Genomic DNA, 21916 nt, shown 5'->3' with positions numbered 1-21916 from the left:
AACCTGGCATTCAGTATAGCATTTTGCCCAATCCTGATACATCTTAGTCTGCCCCAACTTCACCTGCTTGAATAGAAAATTTTTAGGTGGTCCCTTCATTATAGTAAAGGTTAACAGGGGGGCCTTTAGCTGCTAAAAAAACTGCATCTTTTTTGTTCATTTATTTTTTTCTATAATGGAATAACAGTGGGATAAGCCGAATCCAGAAGTGGCTGTCCCACTGGCTTTGTCTGGTTGTGTTTTTACACATTGTTTAAAAAAAAAAAAAAAAGTGCATATCTAAAAGTATATGCATGTATCAAACTGTACTGTGTGTTGGTGCATTATAATTAATGTGCACTTGCAAAATTATAAACTACTTTAACTGTGTTATTTTCCTGAATGTCTTGAATATTTTAGTGCTGTTTAATTATGAATGCTGATGGATGTTTTTCTCTTCCTTTGCCAACCTTTCTTTGCAGGCAGACAAACTGCTGTCTCAGGATTTCATGCAAATAATGGAGGATATAATTATGACGCTACCTAAAAACAGACAGATTCTTCTTTACTCAGCCACATTTCCCCTAAGTGTTCAGAAGTTTATGGCAAGTATTCAAATCTTTTTTTCTTTTCTTTTTTTCCTGACCCATGTTTGCAAATTGTCCTTTATGCCTGCCTTATTATAAATATGTATGGTATACATTGCTTTCTTTCTCTCCATTATGCACCTGAAATATTAATAGACATTAAACATTATTTTTTAAAAATGATGTGGCAACAATTAGACTATTCTATTGCTAAATGTGGTGGAGCTGCGCAGTATGTCAGGAGATACTTCTACATCTTATTAAAATTCATTCTATTTTAGTGTATAAATGTACTATTAAACTAAAGTGACTATTTCAAAAGTGCTCAGAGCATGCTGAGATGAAAAAAGCAAAAATATAAAAGCATTTCCCAGGAACTGTACTGGGGTGTTTTCTGAACAAAGATTTTTAGTGAAGCGCTATTCAATGGGATGAAATTAAGTCAAATGTGAAAAACTAGCTCTGCAAAAAATTGGGTATTTTAATTTTGCTAATTTGAATGCATGTAAATTCCCAATACTGATTACTGGCAACACCAAATTGGTTGGATTAGCCCGTTAAGCCTTGAACTTCATAGGCAGGTGTGTCCATTCATAAGAAAAGGTACAGTATTTAAGGTGGCAAATTGTAAATTGTGCTTTTGTTTGACTCTCCTCTGAAGAGTGACCGCATGGGATCCTCAAAGCAACTCTCAAAAGATCTGAAAACAAAGATTGTTCAGTAGGGATGCACCGAATCCACTTTTTTGGATTCAGCCGAACCCCAGAATCCTTCAGGAAAGATTCCGACGAATACTGAACCAAATCCAAACCCTAATTTGCATATGCAAATTATGGGTGAGAAGGGGAAAATATTTTTTACTTCCTTGTTTTCTGACAGTCACACAATTTCCCTCCCCACCCCTAATTTGCATATGCAAATTAGGATTCGTATCAGCCGGCAGAAGGATTCTGCCGAATCCTGCTGAAAAAGGCAGAATCCCGAAACGAATACTGGATTCGGTGGATCACTATTGTTGAGTATCATGGTTTAGGGGAAGGCTACAAAAATCTCAGGTTTAAACTATCCGTTTTAGCTGTAAGGAATGTTATCCGGAAATGGAAGGCCACAGGCACAGTTGCTGTAAAACCCAGGTCTGGCAGGCCAAGAAAAATACAGGAGTGCTTTGAACTGATAAGCCAAAAAGCTCTTTGCATGGCGGAAGCAGAACTCTGCATTCCAAGAAAAACACCAGCTACCTACTGTCAAATTTGGTGGAGGTTCCATCATGGTTTGTGGCTGTGTGGCTAGTTCATGTACTGGGGCCCTTGTTAAAGTTCCTGGATCAACTTGTACTATGAGCTATCTCCCATAACCCTGTATTCCCTCACTTGCTAAAAAGCTATCCAAACCCTTTTTAAAGCTATCTCATGTATCAGCCTGTACTACTGATTCAGGGAGAGAATTCCACATCTTCACAGCTCTCTCTAAAAAAACCCTTCCGAATATTTAGGCGGAACCTCTCTTCTTCTAATCGGAATGGGTGACCTTGTGTCAGATGGAAAAAATAAATCTGGTAAATAAAGAATTAGAGAGATTATTATAAGATCCCTTTATATATAGTTATCATATCACCCCTTAAACGCCTCTTCTCCAGCGAGAAGATCCCCAATTTGGCCAGTCTTTCCTCATAGCTAAGATTTTCCATACCTTTTACCAGCTAAGTTGCCCTTCTCTGTACCCTCTCTAATACAGTAATGTCCCGTTTGAGTGATGGAGACCAAAACTTTACAGCATATTCTAGATGGGGCCTTACAAGTGCTCTATACAGTGGAAGAATGACCCCCTCCTCCCTTGACTCTATGCCCCTTTTAATACAGCTCAAGCCCTTATTTGCCCTTGATGCTGCCGACTGGCATTGCTTGCTACAGCCAAGTTTATCATCTACAAGGACTCCAAGGTCCTTTTCCATAATGCATTTGCCTAGTGCAGTCCCATTGAGGGTATAAGTGGCTTGGATATTCTTACATCCCAGGTGCATGACTTTATTGCCACTTAGCTGCCCAGCTTGCCAGTTTGTCAAGATTGTGTTGCAAGGATGCCACATCCTGGATGGAATTAATTGGGCTGGATAGTTTTGTGCTATCTGCAAACACTGGTACATTACTTACAATACCCTCCCCTAAGTCATTAATGAACAAGTTAAATAAAAGTGGATCCGATACCGAGCCCTGAGGGACCCCACTTTACTGCTTTACTCCAAGTAGATTAACCATTACCATTAACAACCACCCGATCCTGTAGCCTATCCATGTGCAAACGACTTCATTAAGCCCAACAGACCTTAGTTTAGAAAGCAGTTATTTGCGGGGCACAGTATCAAACGCTTTGGCAAAATCCAAATAGATCACATCTACTGCCCCCCCCCCCACTGTCAGCATCTTACTTACCTCATCATAAAAAGCAATCAAATTTGTCTGACATGACCTATCCTTCATAAAGCCATGCTGATTGCTGCTCATAATGCCATTGACTAGGACAAAATTTCCCTTAACAAGCCTTCAAATAATTTGCCCACCACATATGTCAAACTTACTGGTCTATAATTGCCAGGCTGGGATCGTAATCCCTTTTAAATATTGGAATAACATCAGCTTTTCTCCAATCCATAGGCACCATAACAGATGAAAGTGAATCGGAGAAAATCGGAAATAGGGGCTGGTCTAAAACTGAACTAAGCTCTCTTAGAACCCGGGGCTGTATGCCATTAGGCTCTGGAGCCTTGTTTGTGCAGCTATAAAGCCTGCTTGTGCAGCTATAAAGTGAGCCTGGTAACCCGGACTCCTCTATTGTATACACTGAAGAAAAGCACTGATTTAGCACATTTGCCTTTTCTGAATCTGTTACAACCATACTGGTACCATTATTTAATGGAGCAACACTCTCTCAACCTGCATCTTTTTACTATTAATATATTTAAAAAAACTTTTAGGGTAAGTTTTCACCTCCACCGCAATTAACTCTTCATTTCCTTTCTTTGCTTCCGGATTGCTGAATTACATTTATTACAGTGTTTATATTAAATGCAGCTTCTGTCCCAACAGATTTGTAGTTTTTAAATGCCTTTCTCTTCTTTCCTGTTAACTTCTTCTGTATTAAGCCACATAGGATGATTCTTAGAGCTTCTACATTTACTCCTTAAGGGAATAAATTGAGAACTGTAATGATTTAATATCATTTTAAATGACAACCATTTCTGTTCTCTGTTTTTAGCTGAAAACTTAATGCCCCAATCAATGCTCTGTAGGGCAGCCCTAAAGGCACTAAAATTAGCTTTTCCAAAATTCATGGTTTTTGTTGCCCCAGTATATATTTGTTTTTTGCACCAGGCACTAAATGATATCACTTTATGGTCACTATTACCCAGGGGTTCAATGACTTGCACATTTGCTATAAGTTCTGGGTCATTTGAGATCACTAGATCCAGAATAGCATTTTTTCTGGTAGGCTCCTCAACAACCTGTTACATAATTGTCATGCAACAAGTTTATAAACTTGTTGCCATTAACTGGGGGGGCAGGGCCGCCGTTAGAAATCACGGGGCCCCCTGTGCCCCGCCCACCGTAAGCCCCACCCCAGATCTCGCCCACTCCACACAACAGTTAAAAGACTACACAGACATCAGTGCTAAAAAAAGGTAACCCCCCATACACACAAGTTGTAAAATTCGTTTATAAAAAGCTATTGCTTGTCAGGGCCCCCCCTCACAAGTTAAATATAATTGGGGACCCAAAGAATATTTTTGAAAAAACCATTGGCACCAGGGGCCTTTAGACTACATTGGCTTCAGGGCCCCCCTAACAAGTTACAAACAAAAGAGTATTAAAATAATACATTGGTGGCCAGGGGATTAAATATAACACAAATTGTTGTGGAGTAGAAATTAACTCATGGCTTCAGGACTTAAACTTCGCCTTCTTTTGTGACTTTGGGTCTTTTCGCCGCTTCAGCACTTCAATTTCGTCTGTTTTCGTGACTTCAGGTCTTTTTGTTGCTTTAGGACTTGCATTTCGCCTATTTTCGTGTCTTTTCGCTGCTTGGGACTTCGGCTTTTCGGGTCTTTCAGATTCCGGCTGATCATGACTTTGGAAATGGCCACACTTCTTCAGCGCTGTCAAGGGGGGCCCGGCTCTTTCGAAAGTGCAGCACGGCCAGGCCCCCCTTCATGCCCAGGACATTTGTAACCTCTCTTCCCCCCCCCCCCCCCCGGATAGCTGCCCTGCCTGGGGGTGATGGTGTCGTCAACATAAGCCATACCCTTCGCTCAATTTCACCTCAGACCATTGCCAAAATGCATCCTTGCGGCGAGGCGGAGCAAAAACTGCCTCAAACAGAAGATTTCCCTCTCTCAGCCTTTTGTCAAACCAGTATGGCAAATAATTACCACAGATGACAGTCTGATGTGATGGGGAGCAATAGTGATGTGCGGGCCGAACCGAGACCCGCGGGTTTACCCAAAGGTTGGATGGGTTCAGGCCGACCCCTGGACGAAATGCACAGGGCGGGTATGGGTCGACCTCTTTTCCTGCTCTCCCCGCCTGCGACCCAGTACTTCCGGCGCCGTAATTTATAGACTTCTGCCCGCCCCTTTTGTGATGTCACTGCGGTGCGGGTCTATAAAGGGGAGCAGCATGCCCAGGTTGCATGCGGGTAGGGAGTGGTTGGGTGCGGCTTGAGAAATTCTCGACCCGCACATCACTAGGGAGCAACCTTCAGGAACCAGACTGCTCAGGGAGTTTGGTCATCCATGGAAACAAAACTCCCAATAAACATTTCTAGAAATCAGAGCAGTATTCAAAGCTCTACTTTATTGGGAATCCCAGTTGGCCGGGTTAGACATTCTGGTCTAATCAGACAATACCACAACAGTGGTATAACTCAACCAGCAAGAAGGAACACGCAGTCCCGCTGCAGCAGAATGGGTAGCTTCCTTAGCCTCAAACACTGTAACAGACAGCACCAACAGGAATATCTGTTTAAAAAGCCTTTATTTTGCTTTTCTTAGGCTTAATGATCAGGGCAGTTACAACGTTTCAAGCTCCACTACCTACCTGGGATCTTAATACAGTGCTAACAGGACTGCTAGGTCCCCCCTTTGAGCAATCTCATTAATCGAATTACCTTGGCTTACCTGGTAGGTAGTCTTATGGCCATTGAGTCAGTTTGGAGGGTCTCTGAACTCAGGGCATTATCCTGCTCGTCTCAATACCTAAACTTTCATGAAAAAAAGGCAGTACTGCATACAGTACCATCTTTCCTTCCCAAGGTAGTCCATGCATTTCATTTAAACTAAGAGGGTCATTCCCTCCTTTTGCAGTGCTCCCAAAAATCCAAAGGAGGGAAACTTCACAAACTGAACGTGGTTTGTGCCTAACGCACATATGTGGATCGCACAGCTCATTTTCGAAAGTCAGACTCTTTGTGGTGCCCTCGCGCAGTCGGAAGGGACTCCCGGCCTCCAAAGCTACCATTACAAGGTGGATTAAGGATGCCATCCGCAGGGCGTATCATCCAACAACCTGTCCCAGTGGGCAGTAAGGCTCATTCCACGAGGGCACTAGACTTCATAGGCCTTCAGAAATATGGCCTCTGCTGAACAACTGTGCAACGCAGCAACATGGTCCTCAGCCCACACTGTCACAAAGTTTTACCGTTTTGATACCTTTGCTTCAGCTGAAGTCGCTTTCGGACCTAACGTCCTTCAGTCTGTTGTTTCCTAAATCATTACAGGGCTTGGTTACCTGTTTCGTCCCTCCCTAACCTGGGACTGTCATAGCTTTGGTATGTTCCCATAGTTCCTGTGTCCCCCAGGATGTATGGAAAAAAAGGGATTTATTACCTATTCAGGAATTCCCACCCTGAAACAAGGAAGACCTTCACCTCAGTTAATTACAAGTGTATTTTAGTTGAGCTAGTTCTTTGCTCGGTTCTTTGACATTCTAACCGAATAGCTGGAGGCAGAGGGGGAACTATATAGAGGGGAGGATCGATTATGTGTCCTGCCTCCTGATTGTAGGGGATTTAACCCCATGGTTCCTGTGTCCCCTATAGGACTAGAGAGAAAAGGATTTAACGGTAAGTAATCCCTTTTTTCTGTTAATCCAATAAACGTTGTCGCTGCTGAAATACTACTGTTTCCATAAGGCATATTGATTTCTGTAACGCTGCAGGTAAAGTTTCAGGTGAAGCTGGTTACCATCATCTGAAATTTAAACCACAGCTAAAGTTGCTCCATGTAAGCTATTGCAAGTATACTCATTTGCTAGCCCCTGGCTGTATCTCTATCATAGTTCAGACCTTGGACAAAGCAGTTTTTTTTTTTTTAATTGAGAACATAACATTTGTTCATTGTTTTCCTGAATGCTGCATGCTAATTCCAGTACAATTTTATTTATAGACTTTACATTTGCAAAAACCCTATGAGATTAACCTGATGGAAGAATTGACGCTGAAAGGAGTAACGCAATATTATGCCTATGTGACAGAACGGCAGAAAGTTCACTGCCTCAACACACTGTTCTCAAGGGTAAGGGCTTAATCCATTCTAGGCCACCATATCTGTAATGTGGTAAATGTTAAGTGGTTTTTGCATGTATGCTATATTTAGAGTGTTAATGTGTACAACGTGCAAATGCAGAATATGGCGAACTTCTGTAGCAACAGCTTAGCCCAACTGAAAAGGGGAAAAAGAAAAAAAATCTATACACCACGCATCACTGTGTAAAAGGTATATTTATCAAGCTGTGTATTTAGTTTCAGCAATTGTGCGAGGACACCAAACGAGCGGATGTCTTCCCGATATGCCCACCTTGTGGTAGGCGATATCGGGCCCTAGGGCCCAACGAAGAGAGAATGGATGGTTAGCTCTAACTGGATTTTTAAGCCTTGCCGATCGTCATCTTGCCGACTTTCAGGCAGATAGTGACCGGGGAAGCCTTTCTGAGGGCCCTATTCAGTGGGCTGCCAACTTAATCTGTCGGCAGCTTATATCTGCCCGTGTATGGGGGCCTTAACTTGCTCATTTAATGTTTCCTACTAACTTTAATGGTTTTAACATGGCCTGAAGTGGTGTAAAATAATGGCGTCAAATCTGGTGTTTGGGAAGTGTGAAAAAACACCTTGATTCACCATTTATCAAACCTATTTTTCTGGCATTAATTATTTCTCATTATTCAGTGTCCAGTGTTGAGCAGTTTCCGTTATCAGGGTGGGGGATGGCAGTACTGGAATATTGTGTATCTGAAATAGAGATTATGAATTGAACAGTGAAAGGAGAACTGAACCCCCCCCCCGACAAAAGTCCACAGCCAACAAATTAGCCCCTTCTCTGCAGTCTATTTCAATAAACACTGCCTCTAATGGTAAAGCTGACCTATACAAGCAGAAACGCACAAACAAGCTAGCAGGCACCATCTTCTTGTTCTTTTACGATCAGTTCAGCAACACAGAGCTTTTTTGCACATGTGTAGTTGCAGGTAATCCCAGAATATCTTCAACTGCGCATGCGCCAGCAAGCTTCATGTAGTGGAAATGATCGGGAAAAGAACAAGAAGTTTGGCGCATGCTAGCTTCTCTGCACATTTCTACTTGTATAGGTCAGCTTTACTATGAGTGGCACTGTTTATTGAAATAGACTGTGGGCAGGGTGCAGAGAGAGGGCTAATTTGATGGCTGTGGATGGGGCTGTTGTTGGGGGGGGGGGGTTCTCCTTTAATGTATTTTTTCTTTTCCCTTAAGATAATCAGATCAACCCTTTAACAAGGCATACAGGGTCAGACTGGGGGGCCCACATGCCACCTGGACTGCTGTCCATAGCCCCCCTCTTCCCCTCTACTGTGATGCGCCGCTCGGCACACATGCATGAAGGTGCTGCTAGGTGTGCATGGGCGTATTGCGCCACGCACATGCGACAACGACCCTGCAGGCATATTAAGAATGCATCTTTTAAGGCAGCAGCCAGTTTGAATGCATATGTGTTGGCATTTTAAAGATCTGGCTTCAGATCTGTTGGTGGATTGCATGTCATGTTTAATATTTGGCTATTGTTACTTTTTTTTTTAATAGGCCTATTAATTTAATCCAGATACGTTAGACAGCTGTGTACATTGCAAGCATTGAACTAGGCTCATAGTATGTCTACACTAGAGATGCATTTTCAGCCCTTATGCACCAGGTTAACTTGGATGTGTCATGGCTTCTGTTTAGATTGTATTCTTTTCAAAGCCACTGGTTTAGCAATGCCTTTTGAATGAGTCTGTATGCATTTCTATAACTTTACAAACCCTGACCTACTAAGAGTATTGTTAATTTTAAATTTTTTTCTTTTTAGCTCCAAATCAACCAGTCCATAATTTTCTGCAACTCCTCCCAACGGGTTGAACTCCTGGCTAAGAAGATATCTCAGTTGGGTTATTCATGTTTTTATATCCATGCAAAGATGAGACAGGTATGTAATTTTAAATGTCTTTAAAAAAAAAAAAAAAAAAACTTCAGGCAAACGTAAAGATTCATGTGATCAGCATGATAGCGTGGTAACGAGGTGAATACAAGACCACTTTTTGAAAGTGCTCTCTGACCTTGTCCAGATTGCAGATGGATTTGCCATTTTCTCCTCCCATGAATCTTCTCCTTTGTAACATGTTATTGACACAGCTGGGATGACTGAAGTAATTTTTCCCTCATTTCATAATTTCCCAAGTGCAAGAGGATCAGTCCCCTACTAGTTTGGACTAGTTTACCACACTTTACCTCCCAAAATGCACCCTTTTCCCTGTTGCAATTGTTATTTGTTAAATCTGCCTAGTATTAAAGTTTTGTGTTAAAGGAACAGTAACCTCAAATTTAAAGTGTTTTAAAGTAATACAAATATAATGCAGTGTTGCCCTTCACTGGTAAAACTGCTGTTTGCTTCAGAACCACTATTATTGTTTATATAAATATGCTGCTGTGTAGCAATGGTGGCAGCCATTCAAAGGAGAAAAGGATCAGGTTACACAGCAGATAAGATTTTTAAAACTTAATGGTCTTATCTGTTATCCACTATTAAACCTGTGCCATATGGCCTATTTTCAATATCCGCAATTGCTACACGGCAGCTTGTTTATATAAACTATAGTAGTGCTTCTGAAGTTTTTTACCAGTGCAGGGCAACACTACATATTTTCATTTATTATTTGGAGTTACTGTTCTTTTAAGGCAGCTGCTTAAACTTGACATTTTGGTTATTCTGTGAGACACCTGTAAGACCCTGTATTGTTCACAGCTGTAAGACCCTGACTGTAAGTGCCTGCATTGTTTACATGTATTTGCAGCTTTGTGGTTTTCCTTCAAATTTGTAGCAAATCAGGGTTTATTTAGTTTTAAAGGGACAGTGTACTCCTAAAATGCCTTTGTTAAAGGAGACATAGGATAAATGAATTATGTAGGCAATGATGTATACTATATGGTGCTGGTTTACTTTTGGTCAAAAATTAATAACTTTAAAAAAAGGCCCCTTTTATCAGCAGCCTTTGAGCAGTTCATTATTTAAAGGAAAACTATACCCCCCAAACAATGTAGGTCTCTATTAAAAGATACTGAGTAAAACAGCTCATGTGTAAAACCCTGCTTCATGTAAATGAACATTATCATAATAATATACTTTTTTAGTAGTATGTGCCAATGGGTAATCATAAATAGAAAATTGCCATTTTAAAAAATAAGGGCCGCCCCCTGAGATCAAACGATTCACTGTGCACACATACAAACCACATGTAAGGTCACATGAGCCAATTAACAGAGTTCTGCCTTTTGCTTCCTCGCTTCTTTCTGTTAGTTAGTGTTGTAGTATTTCTGGTCAGGTGATCTCTGAGGCAGCACAGAGACCATCACGAAATGGTGGCTCAAGGCAAGAGATGTAAAAGGGCAATATTTATGTAAATATATATTCCAGTTTGGTAAGATTCTTTAATATGTCATTCAATTTGATATGAACTATCTGTTGCTTAAGTATTCATTTTGGGGGTATAGTTTTCCTTTAAGGCTTCTCTATGGACTGGTAATTAGTTTTATTAGCTTTCTTGTGCTCTGTGGTATACGGAAGTTCGCTTTATATTCTTGATTTAGTGCCAGAAATAACACAAACCATACATATTTCATAGTTGAGACGCAAAGGGGATGTATAACACAATTCTTATTCGTTAAGCTCACCGCATTACTTTCCTTCTATTGTGTATACATGGGCTTCTTTATCAGACTTCCTTCTTTCAGCATAAACCTCCAGGACTAGGGCTTGAGCATGCTCAGTTTGTGCCTCTCGCCCTCTCCCCATACATTTTCCCCCCTCAATGATGTAATCTGAGCCCAGAGCTATAAGTGAGCAGGAAAAACTCGGGCAGCATGTGATGTCACAGCATGCTAATATATTTTAAAAAGGAGAAAGAGCCTTGTCTGTGACTGTAAAATGCCTTCAGTGGTTAAAATTAACCCACGACTCTTAATTCTTTTATCAATTATTTCACCTCGGTGAATAGAGATTGCACTATTTTTTTTTTAAAAAAAAAAAAACAGGTATCTTTTCTACAACTTTATCTTGAATCTGTTTTCTCTCCAAGAACTAAAGGGTTTGCGTTTTTTTAGGGTTAAATAGCCTCTTCTACTAAGATAGAAAAGTTTCAATAAACGAGACCGCAGCCCTACAGTTTCTGCCTTCTCCCACTTTGTGGTGCTCCTAGGTACCTAGAAAAAATATAGTTAGAAATCTTGGGAGCAACTCCACCAACTATCTATTTTCTCAATTCCTCACTTAATTCTCAAGGAGTTAATATTTAACTCAAGAATTCTTAGCACTGGTCACTTTTCAAATTTATTTCATTAATTGCTGTGATAAACATGAATTAAAAGGTGTTTAATCAACTAATGCAGCACAGGCACTTTATAATTTAAATTGATCAACTGTAATTTAATCAATTGATAACAATATTAGGAATTTGTATAAATCAGTTGTCTTATGCTTTAACACTAGAATAATTAATCGATTAAAAAACACAGCCGGTGTAGCGACAATCAATATTTTATTGGTTGTATTAAATTAAGCACAAGCACTTTATAGTTATTTGTCAGAAGGTGTGGGGCCAATATACTGGTGTTTTATTTGTCACAAGGTGTGGGGCCAATATACTGGTAACTAAGTGGTGAATGAATTGAGTGGAAGAAGCTAATTAAGTTAATTGATACACTATCCAGAGAAGTGAGGGTTAATTTTAACCATTGAAGGCATTTTACAGTCACAAACAAGGTTCTTTCTCCTTTCTCTTTTTTTAAAATAAATTAAACTTTTTATCCTTGTGTGTTCTGTAGTTTTAGGAGACACTTTAAAGGAAAACTATACCCCCAAAATGAACACTTAAGCAACAGTTTATATCATATTAAGTGACATATTAAAGAATCTTACCAAACTGGAATATATATTTAAGAAAATATTGCCTTTTTACATCTCTTGCCTTGAGCCACCATTTCGTGATGGTTTCTGTGCTGCCTCAGATCACCTGACCAGAACTACTTCAACTCTAACTGTAACATTAAGAAGTGTGGAAGCAAAAGACACAACTGTCTGTTAATTGGCTCATGTGACCTAACATGTATATTTGTTGGTATGTTTGTGAGTACAGTGAATCCTACAATCCCAGGGGGCGGCCCTTATTTTTTAAAATGGCAATTTTCTATTTATGATTACCCAATGGCACATAACTGCTAGAATAGTATATTATTATGAAAATGGTTTATTTACATGAAGCAGGATTTTACATATGAGCTGTTTTATGCAATATCTTTTTATAGTGACCTACATTGTTTGGGGGGTATAGTTTTCCTTTAATAAAGAAAGTTAGTGAAACCCTATTATTACAGCATGCTTATATGGCAGCTGCTATCCTAAACCAGATTCTAGAACTGTTTACTTTGGAATGGTATAGCATTCTACAGAATAAATAGTGTTCTAGCTTGCATTCTTTCGGCTAAATGCATGCAGCCCTTAGAGAGGTGCATTGTAAATTACATGCTGAACGAAATAAAAGTGTAGAGAGTGTGATAACTTGGATAGATGGAAAATGTATTGACATTGGAATATTTGATCAAAGGGAAGGTATCGCAGGCGATTTTTCATTTTAGCAGGGGGAAGGCAGTTCGGGGAGATTGACGCCCCGAAGAAGAGGCGTAGTCGCCAGGCGACTAATTCACCACGAATCTGCCCGTGTGCCCCTGCCCTTAATAGCTGCCCCCATGGCTACACAGCAACTTATTTATTTAAACAATAGTACTGTTTCTGAAGCAAACACACCAGTCATACAAGTTCAGGGCAACTGTGCATTATATACTATAATATATATAATTTTTTTTTTATAAACCAGTTTGGCGGTATAGCCAGGACCCATTTATCTCTCTCCATCAACCAGAATTATCCCTGTTGGACAATTCTGAATTCCCACCAGGCCAGCAAAATAGTGCTTTTTCCTGGTGGTGACTATTTTTGCACTTTAGCCCCATCCAAATTCTAAGTGATCGATACCATATGCCCAGTGCGAAAATCTTTCAATATGCCCAGATACAACACTAGTTATCAATAACAGGAGACAAACTGTGTGACCTGCCCTTACTCACTGTCTTTGATCAATTATGTTTAAACCTTCTCCCATATAAAGGAGCTATATCTCTGATATATGAAGTATTGGTCCACCACATACCAATTACCAAATTGTGTCACAGTGGGAGCTAGATCTAAATCTACATAACACACGTTCCATGATATGGTTAAATGTAGCAAGTATTGCTGTTTTAATACTCAAGAAATTCACTAATGAAGGTTATAATAAATATTTAAGAAAACTTTAGAATTTTTTTTTTTTTAAGCAGCAAAGCAGTCCACAGTAAGGAATAGAATTTAATTTTGTTTCAGATTTTGCCCTAGTGAGTTAAAGAAATAACATACATATTTACTAAATAAAGGGCACCTGTTGGGTGAAAATTTTCCCATACTAAGGTGTGGGCTAAATGGTTTTCGACCAACAAGTGACCTTTAAGCCAAACATTTTAACTAAACATTTTAAGTCACATTTTTCAGTCTATAAGTTGTATAAGTTGTTTTGTGAAATGCATAATATACACCTCTTTAAATTTGTTCAACAGGAGCACAGGAATCGTGTTTTTCATGATTTCAGAAATGGCTTGTGCCGAAATCTTGTATGCACTGGTAAGAGAAGGGATGGTAATATTTATAAATATATAAGGGGTAGGGACTCTAAAGTGGTATGGTATGTCAGCGCAATATAAAAAGAAGGCAAAAAGTATGTCTGGCACAAGCCTTATCTTGCTGAACAGATATTCTGCCCCTTAAATGCATCTTTGTGTCTTACAAATAATGGTTCCATATAATTTAGTGTGCAGTTTAGCTTCCCTCTGAAGAGTACTGTTAATACAAAATATTTTGTATGGGTTGCTATATTCCCCCCCCCCCCCCCGCATTACCATTAGAGAACACATACCATTGTTGTCTGCCCCATAATGTATAAGACTAACAACGGGGGAACATTTTAAGGCTAATGACACACCAGTTGTGTTTTTCCCCCCAGAGTTTGTATGCAAATACATTAAAACTGAGCTGTCAAGCACAGGACCAGCCTGTCCACTCAGAGCATGGGAAAATGCACACTTCACGGTTACACACTGAAATTCCTGCCAGTATACATGCATAAAAGGTGCAGACGTTTTGGCTTCTCTGTCCTTGCTGAGAAAGTATCTGCATGCCATTAGTTTTGAGAGCGTAAACATCCATTTCAGTGTTTTATGTATAAATTAGTGCATTTTTGGAACTGTACAATAGTATCAGGCCGTTTGTCTTCTTTAAAGAGATACTGACATCACAAAATAACTTTTTTTATTATCTATCATAACATTGTCTTTAAATGCTACTTATAATTTTGCCATAACAGTATTTGCCTGATGCTTTTACATTACCTTTCTTACTACCCTCTTCCTCTATGAGGGGGCTGCCATATTTGCACAGCAGGAGTCGTTAGCATTAGAAACTCTAACTGACAGGTTGAGAAGGGACAGTCAGGTTGGAAAAACAGTCAGGTTTAGGAACTTCAAGTGACAATTACTTACAAAAGCAGAACTATCAGCGAAAAACAATCAACTTGACCTATAGGGAACTTTTAACGTAGATTAATATTTTGAAAAGAACATTTTTAGTGTCGGTATCACTTTAATCTATATTTGCTTTCAGTTTATATTTTTAAATACATTCTAAGATATCCACCTACCAATTTGAATTGCTTTTTGCAAAAATATTGGGTAACTACATTTTTTCCCCCTGCAGATCTGTTTACCCGTGGTATTGATATCCAAGCTGTGAATGTGGTGATAAACTTTGACTTTCCAAAGCTGGCAGAGACATACTTGCATCGCATAGGAAGATCAGGTAAACAACTTATCAGATTTACACAGTGTAAGGATGTTTGCACGTGGTATGTGTTGGGTGCTAAATACTTCACGGTACGGTCATCAGAATTTACCAAATGTTGTTAGTCAAGATTAACAATATCTTCTGTTCAAAGATAAGCTGGCACTGTGTTTCAAACTCGGGCATGGTGCATTTTTTTTCTTTGCATATATCATTTATACATTTCCCTGGCATTAGTACTTTTTTTTTTTTGCACACAATGTAGATTGTGTTGGCATTAAACATCAAGCAAGCCAAAAAACTATTTCTTACTATTGGGCTGTATTTAAGGGGAGTTTTAAAGAAACAGAATATAGTGTAGTATTTAACACTTAAGTTTTATCCTTTACACCAAGATGCCATGATGTGTTAAATACACACAATGTTCTGTGCACTTCCTTGGTTGTTTACTTTTTTTCCCACCCATGCATCCACGGGTGTTTCTGGATTATAGTTGACTACTGGAGCTGTATATTTCTATAGTCTTAAAAGTTTTTGCTGTACAGTCTTGGTGAAGATCACAAGTTTTATCCTTGTCACCAAGAAGCTACAATTCTTTGCACAGTAAAACCTTTTAAGACTATAGAAATATACAGCTCCAGTAATCCATAATTTTAATCCAGAAACACCCGTGCATGCACGAAATTTGGGTGGGAACATGCAGTTAAATTAAACCAAAGAAGTATATATCTTATTCCACAAAACAGGCACATCTTTTTGCTGTTTTGCTCTGTGTTCCGTAATTTGGATCACTATTCTTTGTTTACAAAAAATTGTAAGCATTCTTTTAACCAAATAGGATTGTATTACCTCCAATAAGTATTAATTATATTTTAGTTACTATCAAGTACAAGATAAGTTTATTACTTGATTATTTGATTATAGATTATTTGATTAAAATGAGGTCAATGGGAGATGGCCTACCATTAATTCAGAGCTTTCTAGATAATGGATCCAATGCCGTATCTTTTTTTTTTTTTTTCTTAAATGTTATCCGTATGCTAGGTTAGATTACCTTTTATTTAATTTAAACTTTTTATTTGCAATAGTTAGAATTAGGGTTTCCTTTCTCATTTAGGTCGATTTGGCCACCTTGGGCTTGCCATAAACTTGATCACTTATGATGACCGATTCAACCTTAAAAGTATTGAAGAACAGCTGGGAACAGAAATCAAGCCCATACCCAGCAGCATAGACAAGAACTTATATGTGGCAGAATATCACAGTGAATCTGGGGAAGACAAACCTTAACCTGCACGTAAGTATCTAAACATCTCATCTTCCCCTCTTCATTTTAGTTTTTGTTTTATTTTGTTTTTAAATTTGCTGGCAGGGTTTTCTGTAATCTACCACCCTCGCCCCATATAATTATACTGTAGTGCTTTTATGCAGTTGGTCAGTTCTATCAAGAGCCAATTAACTTGCCTTTTGGAGTGTTGGAGGAAGCTGGAATTCCCAGAGGAAAAACATAAGCAAAGGGAGAACATACAAACTCATTGCAAACCTGTAATCAAACGTAGAAGCCTATTGTAATCATTTCCCCCCACAGCAAAAGTAATTCTCTTTTTGATGGTACAGAAATTGCTTTTATTATCTGGAATGAACAGGACTTGGGCTTTCTGTATAGAGGAATTTTCAATAGATAGATCACTTAAGCCATTAAAGCATTGCATAAACCCAACAGGGTTTTTTTGCTTCCAATATGGATTAATGTAGATTAAATTTTTACACTTTTTATTAATTTTAATTCCTTTGTTTGCTTAAAATAGACTCCATATTTAATGGCCCTGTATTTTAGAGCTTTCTGGATAGATTTTCCTCACTAGGGATCACATACACCTACTGTTTTATTATTACAGAGACAAAGCATATAAATCAGTTTGCTTAACTTACTCTATGGGAGATGCCCCACCATGAATGTTAAACTGAAAATGTGAATATGGTTTAATTGTATTGCTAATGCTGACCCTTTTCAAGAACCAACTGTAGTGATAAAATCCTATTTGGTTACTTGCATAAGGCCTGCTGTTGTGTTTACATGCCTTCTGATTTGTCAAATGTTTCTTTCTACAGGTTTTGTCACGGAGACCCTTTAAAGACAAGAAGATGTTGTCCTTTCATGCATCATTTAAGAGGGTTTCATTCCCACATGCCTTTTTACTTTATATTTAGAGCTTCCCTCCCCTTTTGGAACACTGACCAGCATATATCAAACTTACGGCGTTGTCATTTTCTCCTTCCCCCTGGTCTCCGGACAGTTCCCTACAAACCCCCGAATGTTTGCACTGCGTTTTCACCTTTTTTTGTTGCACTTAATTTCCCCCATTTTTTGACAATGTTTCTCATGGGGATGGGAAGCTTTACAGAAACCCTCTTGTCCATTTTGTTTGGTTGGGCCTCACAATTAGGTACAGCCTTCTCTGCTTCTAAACCATTTTGCTTCCAGATGACCCAGTATTACTGCTTTAAGACATTTCAGGATCCTCTGGCAGCAACAGTCCCCCCTCCCCCAGTCTGCATCCTTTTGTGGCGTGTTGGGAGTCTCACTGAATTTTTTTCTTTTTTTTCGTAAGCAAACTTATCTTTTACTTGTGCAAAGTGCCTTACGCTACGAGACCATTCAAGATCATCTTCACAATGCAGCCCATGGGATTAAAAAGCATTATTCTTAATTCTTTTCCAACTTCTTCTACCCCCTCTAAATTGAAACCTGCAGATTTTACAGCTGCTCTTGTATTATAAAACTCTTCCATATGTAATCTGGTTTTCCCCCCACCCCTTCAATATTTCCAGAAAAAGGAAGAATATTTATAACTTCAGTTCCCCGAATATGTAAATATGGTGTACTTTATTAAAACAAAAAATGGTTCACAGCCAATGTCAGAAAACCTTTTGGAAGACTTAAGTGTGAGTTGTTCCAGAAACCTTTTCCATTTTGACCAATTCAGAATTTTTTCCCATATAAAAAGTAAAGGTTGGTTTATGTTTTACTTTCAACGCCCCTTTTTCCCCAGCAAAAGCTCTTGTTTCAATCATATTCCAAAGCCATGCTCCCTCTTTTCTCACAGTACATTGCATGAGGGGTAGGGGGAATGATACTAGAAAATATGATGTGTATAATTGTACAAAAATGTAAATAACTTTTTTTTTGTGGGAGGGCAGGTAATTGTATTTTTTTTTCTCCCTACTGATGGTTTGTGAGGGATTCTAGGTGGATTAGCACTGTAGCGAAAACTGAGGGAGGCTCAGTTTGTAGCAACACTTTGGTGGTTTTTTTTTTTGGTTTTTCCCCTATACATTGAATGGCACTGAATGGAATGGTTTGTGTGGCAATTTAACGTTAATCCATTTTTTTCACCTAACTGAAGTGATGATCACTGGCTATTTTGTATCTTTTTTTGGGGAGGTGGTGAAGTCTTCACAACGCAAGCACAGTGTTCACTAGACTTTCAGTACTGCACACATCTATTAATGTAAAAGGCCAAACCATACCCCTAGCATAATTCTAGAGTTACTTTATGCGTTGGCATTACAATACTCTTGAACAAAACTTTTCTGGGGTCAGTGATATGTTAAAGTTGAAAGCTAAGAATGTGCATTCAAAGTGTTGTTTTGAGCTGTGCCTCTCCCAATATGCTTGATGCTTGGCCTTATCTACAGGCAACATGAGTGAGGAGCCATCATGTTCTGTTTTATTGACCCCTTTCAATTCCCAAATCCCTAATTTGCACCTGAATTGTGTAAACGTATATGTGCACTGCGCAGCAAGGATTTTACTTCCCAAATCTAAAATTGAAGGATTTTTCTAAAAATTACCCTAAATATCTATTTACCTAGGTTATACGTCCAGTTTTGTATTGCGCTCATGTCACTAGCAGCTTTGTGTAAGGGATGTACTATGGGTCCCACACTTCAGTAGTGAGAGCACAAAATTTGGCATAGATTCATTTTATTGGGATACATTTATTAAAATTGATTTTGCTCTGCTACTGAACTGCTTTACCCTATATAATTGGGATTATGGTGCAATACATGATCCCTGTTCTTTTATACAGTGCACAAACCAATGTGATCCTGCACCACTGCTCCTTTGTTCATGCCGCAACTATTTTGTTGCCGAGCAGTGATCTGCTGGTGCTAAAGCTGTGATCCTTGCACATTTTTTTTTTTTTAAAAATAGCCTCAACACTTTCTGCCAGATACATCTTGCAGGAAGTTGTGAGGCTGAGCACTATAGAAATACATCGGCAACCTTTCAGAAAAGACTGCCTTGGTGCTGTGCAAATATTCTGTTAGATTGATAAAGCCAAAGGGAAAGATGCTCTTGAATACGTTATTTGAATAATTTTGCCCCTGCTGTAGTTGTAACTTATTTGGTTTGGTGTGTCCAAATGAAACACGCAAATCTTTACAATTATTCTGTTGAGTAGTTTTAAGTAACTTCATGATTTTTTTTTTTTTCAAGCTGGAATGGCTGACTATGTCCTGTAGCACCTTCTCAGGCCTTCTGTTGGCTTATTTTCCATGCTATGATGTCCTCAATGCAAAGAGTTTTGGGTCGGGTAACCAAATTTTAGGTTGGGGTAAGGATTCTTTTTTTTTTTTTATTTATTTTAAATCCAGAGTGAGATGGGAGCATCTTTCCTTGGCATAATTTAGAATTTGAGTGAACATGCCCTGTAGGTATATCTAAATAGGTTTCCCTTTATTACAGGGCACCAAAACACTGTATTACTGTTCAGTGTTACAGGATGAAAGATACTTGTAATACCTCTTACACTGAACAGGTTGGACATCTCATTCTGAGTTTATTTTATGGGTTGGGAGGGTTATGATCTGCAAAAATAAAGCATATTGGGGCAGTGTAAAAGTGCATTATCCCAGCAGAAAATACACTTAAGTTTATGGTTTTAGTTTGAATAAGAATTGCTAACAATCCATTGCTAACCTCAATGAGTTGTTTTGGGCAATTGACATTTGGACAGTTTTGTTTGTTTTTTTCCTTCCTATCTGTTTCAAGCTCTTAAAGGAGGAAAGTGAAATTCTTCATTACTTATTTTAGGAGAGGCAACTGGATTGTTCCTAAAATGTTTTATTGCAGATCTTAGGGTAAGGGTTGCTGAGGCATTGTGCCTTTCCTCTGATTGGGTGGGGGGTGGAGGCAAATACAGATGATCTACTCTTTGGCTGACAATTACTATGCTGAATTGCAGAGCAATTCCTCTAGTTTTTGCCATTTAAAGGGTAAACTCCTCTGGCACATTGATTTGTTTAACCTTTAATTGCCAGTTCCGGTGTCTTTAGCCGTCATCAAACTATGTGAAGACTAATTTCTGCCATTTTCTATTCAACATCTGGCAAAAGGAACAGCTTAGTTGCAGCCACCATAATTCTGAAGTTTTGTTTTGGTTGCGGGCATTTATATTGGGAGAATAAGTGTTTAATGTTCAGTGCCAGGGTGGGGTAACTAAGCTGCTGTCAAAAGTACTAATTGGCTTACATTGAAATTCAAGAAAATGGCCTAGTGGGTATTTTTTTTTTTTTTTTTTCCAAACATAACCCAATTCTGTATTGTTGGTGGTTGTTAAACCAATAAGAGAGTAAGATGAATGGTACAATCTGGAATTGTTTTTTTTTCTCCCTGTTTAAAATATCAATAAAAACCCACTGGAAATTACCCTTGTATGTCTTGTCTGCTTTTGTCTAATTTTTTTTATCTATACAGGCACGAGTATATAGGCCAGGATATAAAAATAATTTATAAATAGGGGGAAAGAAAAATACAAAGGTAAGAGTAGCCAGAAGAGGAGGAGAGGTTTAATGGAAAATTGATGAATGCTATTCTTAAACTTTCCCAATGTACATTCATTTATTTATTTTTTTTCATTTCAAAATATTAGGGGTTACATTTACTGTCTGAATGGATTTTGTCAGTTTCTGACCACCAAGTAGTCAAAGAAGTTGTCAGGAAAAAGAAAGAGGGCTGCTTTGATGTTTCTGGTTAGGAAAGATTAGAGTGGTTTCTAATTTTTTTCTTAACCAGGGGAGGCATGAATTCTTTATGGCCCTAAAGTATACAATGACTGTTTTTAAAGGGCATGTAAAGGCAAAAAAATAAAATCCCATGTTTACTTTCTTTAATGAAAAAGAAACATATCTTTAATATACGTTATTTAAAAAATGTGTACCGTTTTTATAATAAACCTGACTGTATGCAGTGAAATTCTCCCTTCATTTACTGCTGTGGATAGGAATTGTCTGTCCCTAAATGCTCTGCTGGGAAACGATCATACTTATGAACAGCAGGGGGAGCCCCGCCTTACTTCCCAGCCATGCAGAACTCAAGCAGCTTTGTTTGTTTCCCTGTAGAGCAGTCGGCAACTGTGTAGAGATTTGTATTGGATTTTAATTTTGCCTTTACATCCCCTTTACTGTTTCCAACTCCAGCTGCAGGGACAAAGATCATGGAGCCAGATTTAAATGGATGAACTGGGATTCTATTTGAAGGATTATTTTGCTGCAGCCACTGGTTCTGCAGAGTTGGAGAAAGTTTTTGTATTAAACGATACAAAAACTATAAAATCCACATTAGATTACATGACAACACAGGACCCAGTGCAGTCTGCATATTCTGATTGTTAATCAGTCTTGCTGTATCCGCTTCTGGCAGATATTAATTGACTTGTGAAGTTTTGATAATTTATGACCATCCCTGAGCAGCCCAGACTACACTGAGCATGTGCACATTCTTGGTCTTGCAAAGATGTTTAACAAAGTTACAAGATGGTGACCCCCCTGTGGCCAACTTTGAAAGCATAAATCAGCTTGTGATGCA

The 21916-nt window shown here is 38.8% G+C and overlaps 1 protein-coding gene across 5 annotated transcripts in view; it reads left to right on the top strand.

Annotated features, from left to right (window-relative positions):
• Positions 1-20758, top strand: part of ddx6.L (DEAD-box helicase 6 L homeolog) — a 33316-nt gene extending 12558 nt beyond the window's left edge. For 4 of the 5 annotated variants that reach the window (XM_018224385.2, XM_018224386.2, XM_018224388.2 and 1 more), the window contains 7 exons: positions 462-584; positions 7003-7131; positions 8935-9051; positions 13767-13830; positions 14959-15060; positions 16160-16339; positions 17155-20758. In XM_018224385.2, coding sequence (XP_018079874.1) covers positions 462-584; positions 7003-7131; positions 8935-9051; positions 13767-13830; positions 14959-15060; positions 16160-16332 — 708 coding nt within the window. In that variant the 3' untranslated portion in view covers positions 16333-16339; positions 17155-20758. 5 annotated transcript variants of the gene reach the window in all.
• Positions 20759-21916: the final 1158 nt, after the last annotated feature.

This window comes from Xenopus laevis, chromosome 7L, assembly GCF_017654675.1.
Source record: "Xenopus laevis strain J_2021 chromosome 7L, Xenopus_laevis_v10.1, whole genome shotgun sequence".
In the NCBI taxonomy this organism is placed as follows: Eukaryota; Metazoa; Chordata; class Amphibia; order Anura; family Pipidae; genus Xenopus; species Xenopus laevis.
The sequence above is the reverse complement of the archived record's forward strand: the minus strand, read 5'-3'. Positions and strand labels throughout refer to the sequence as shown.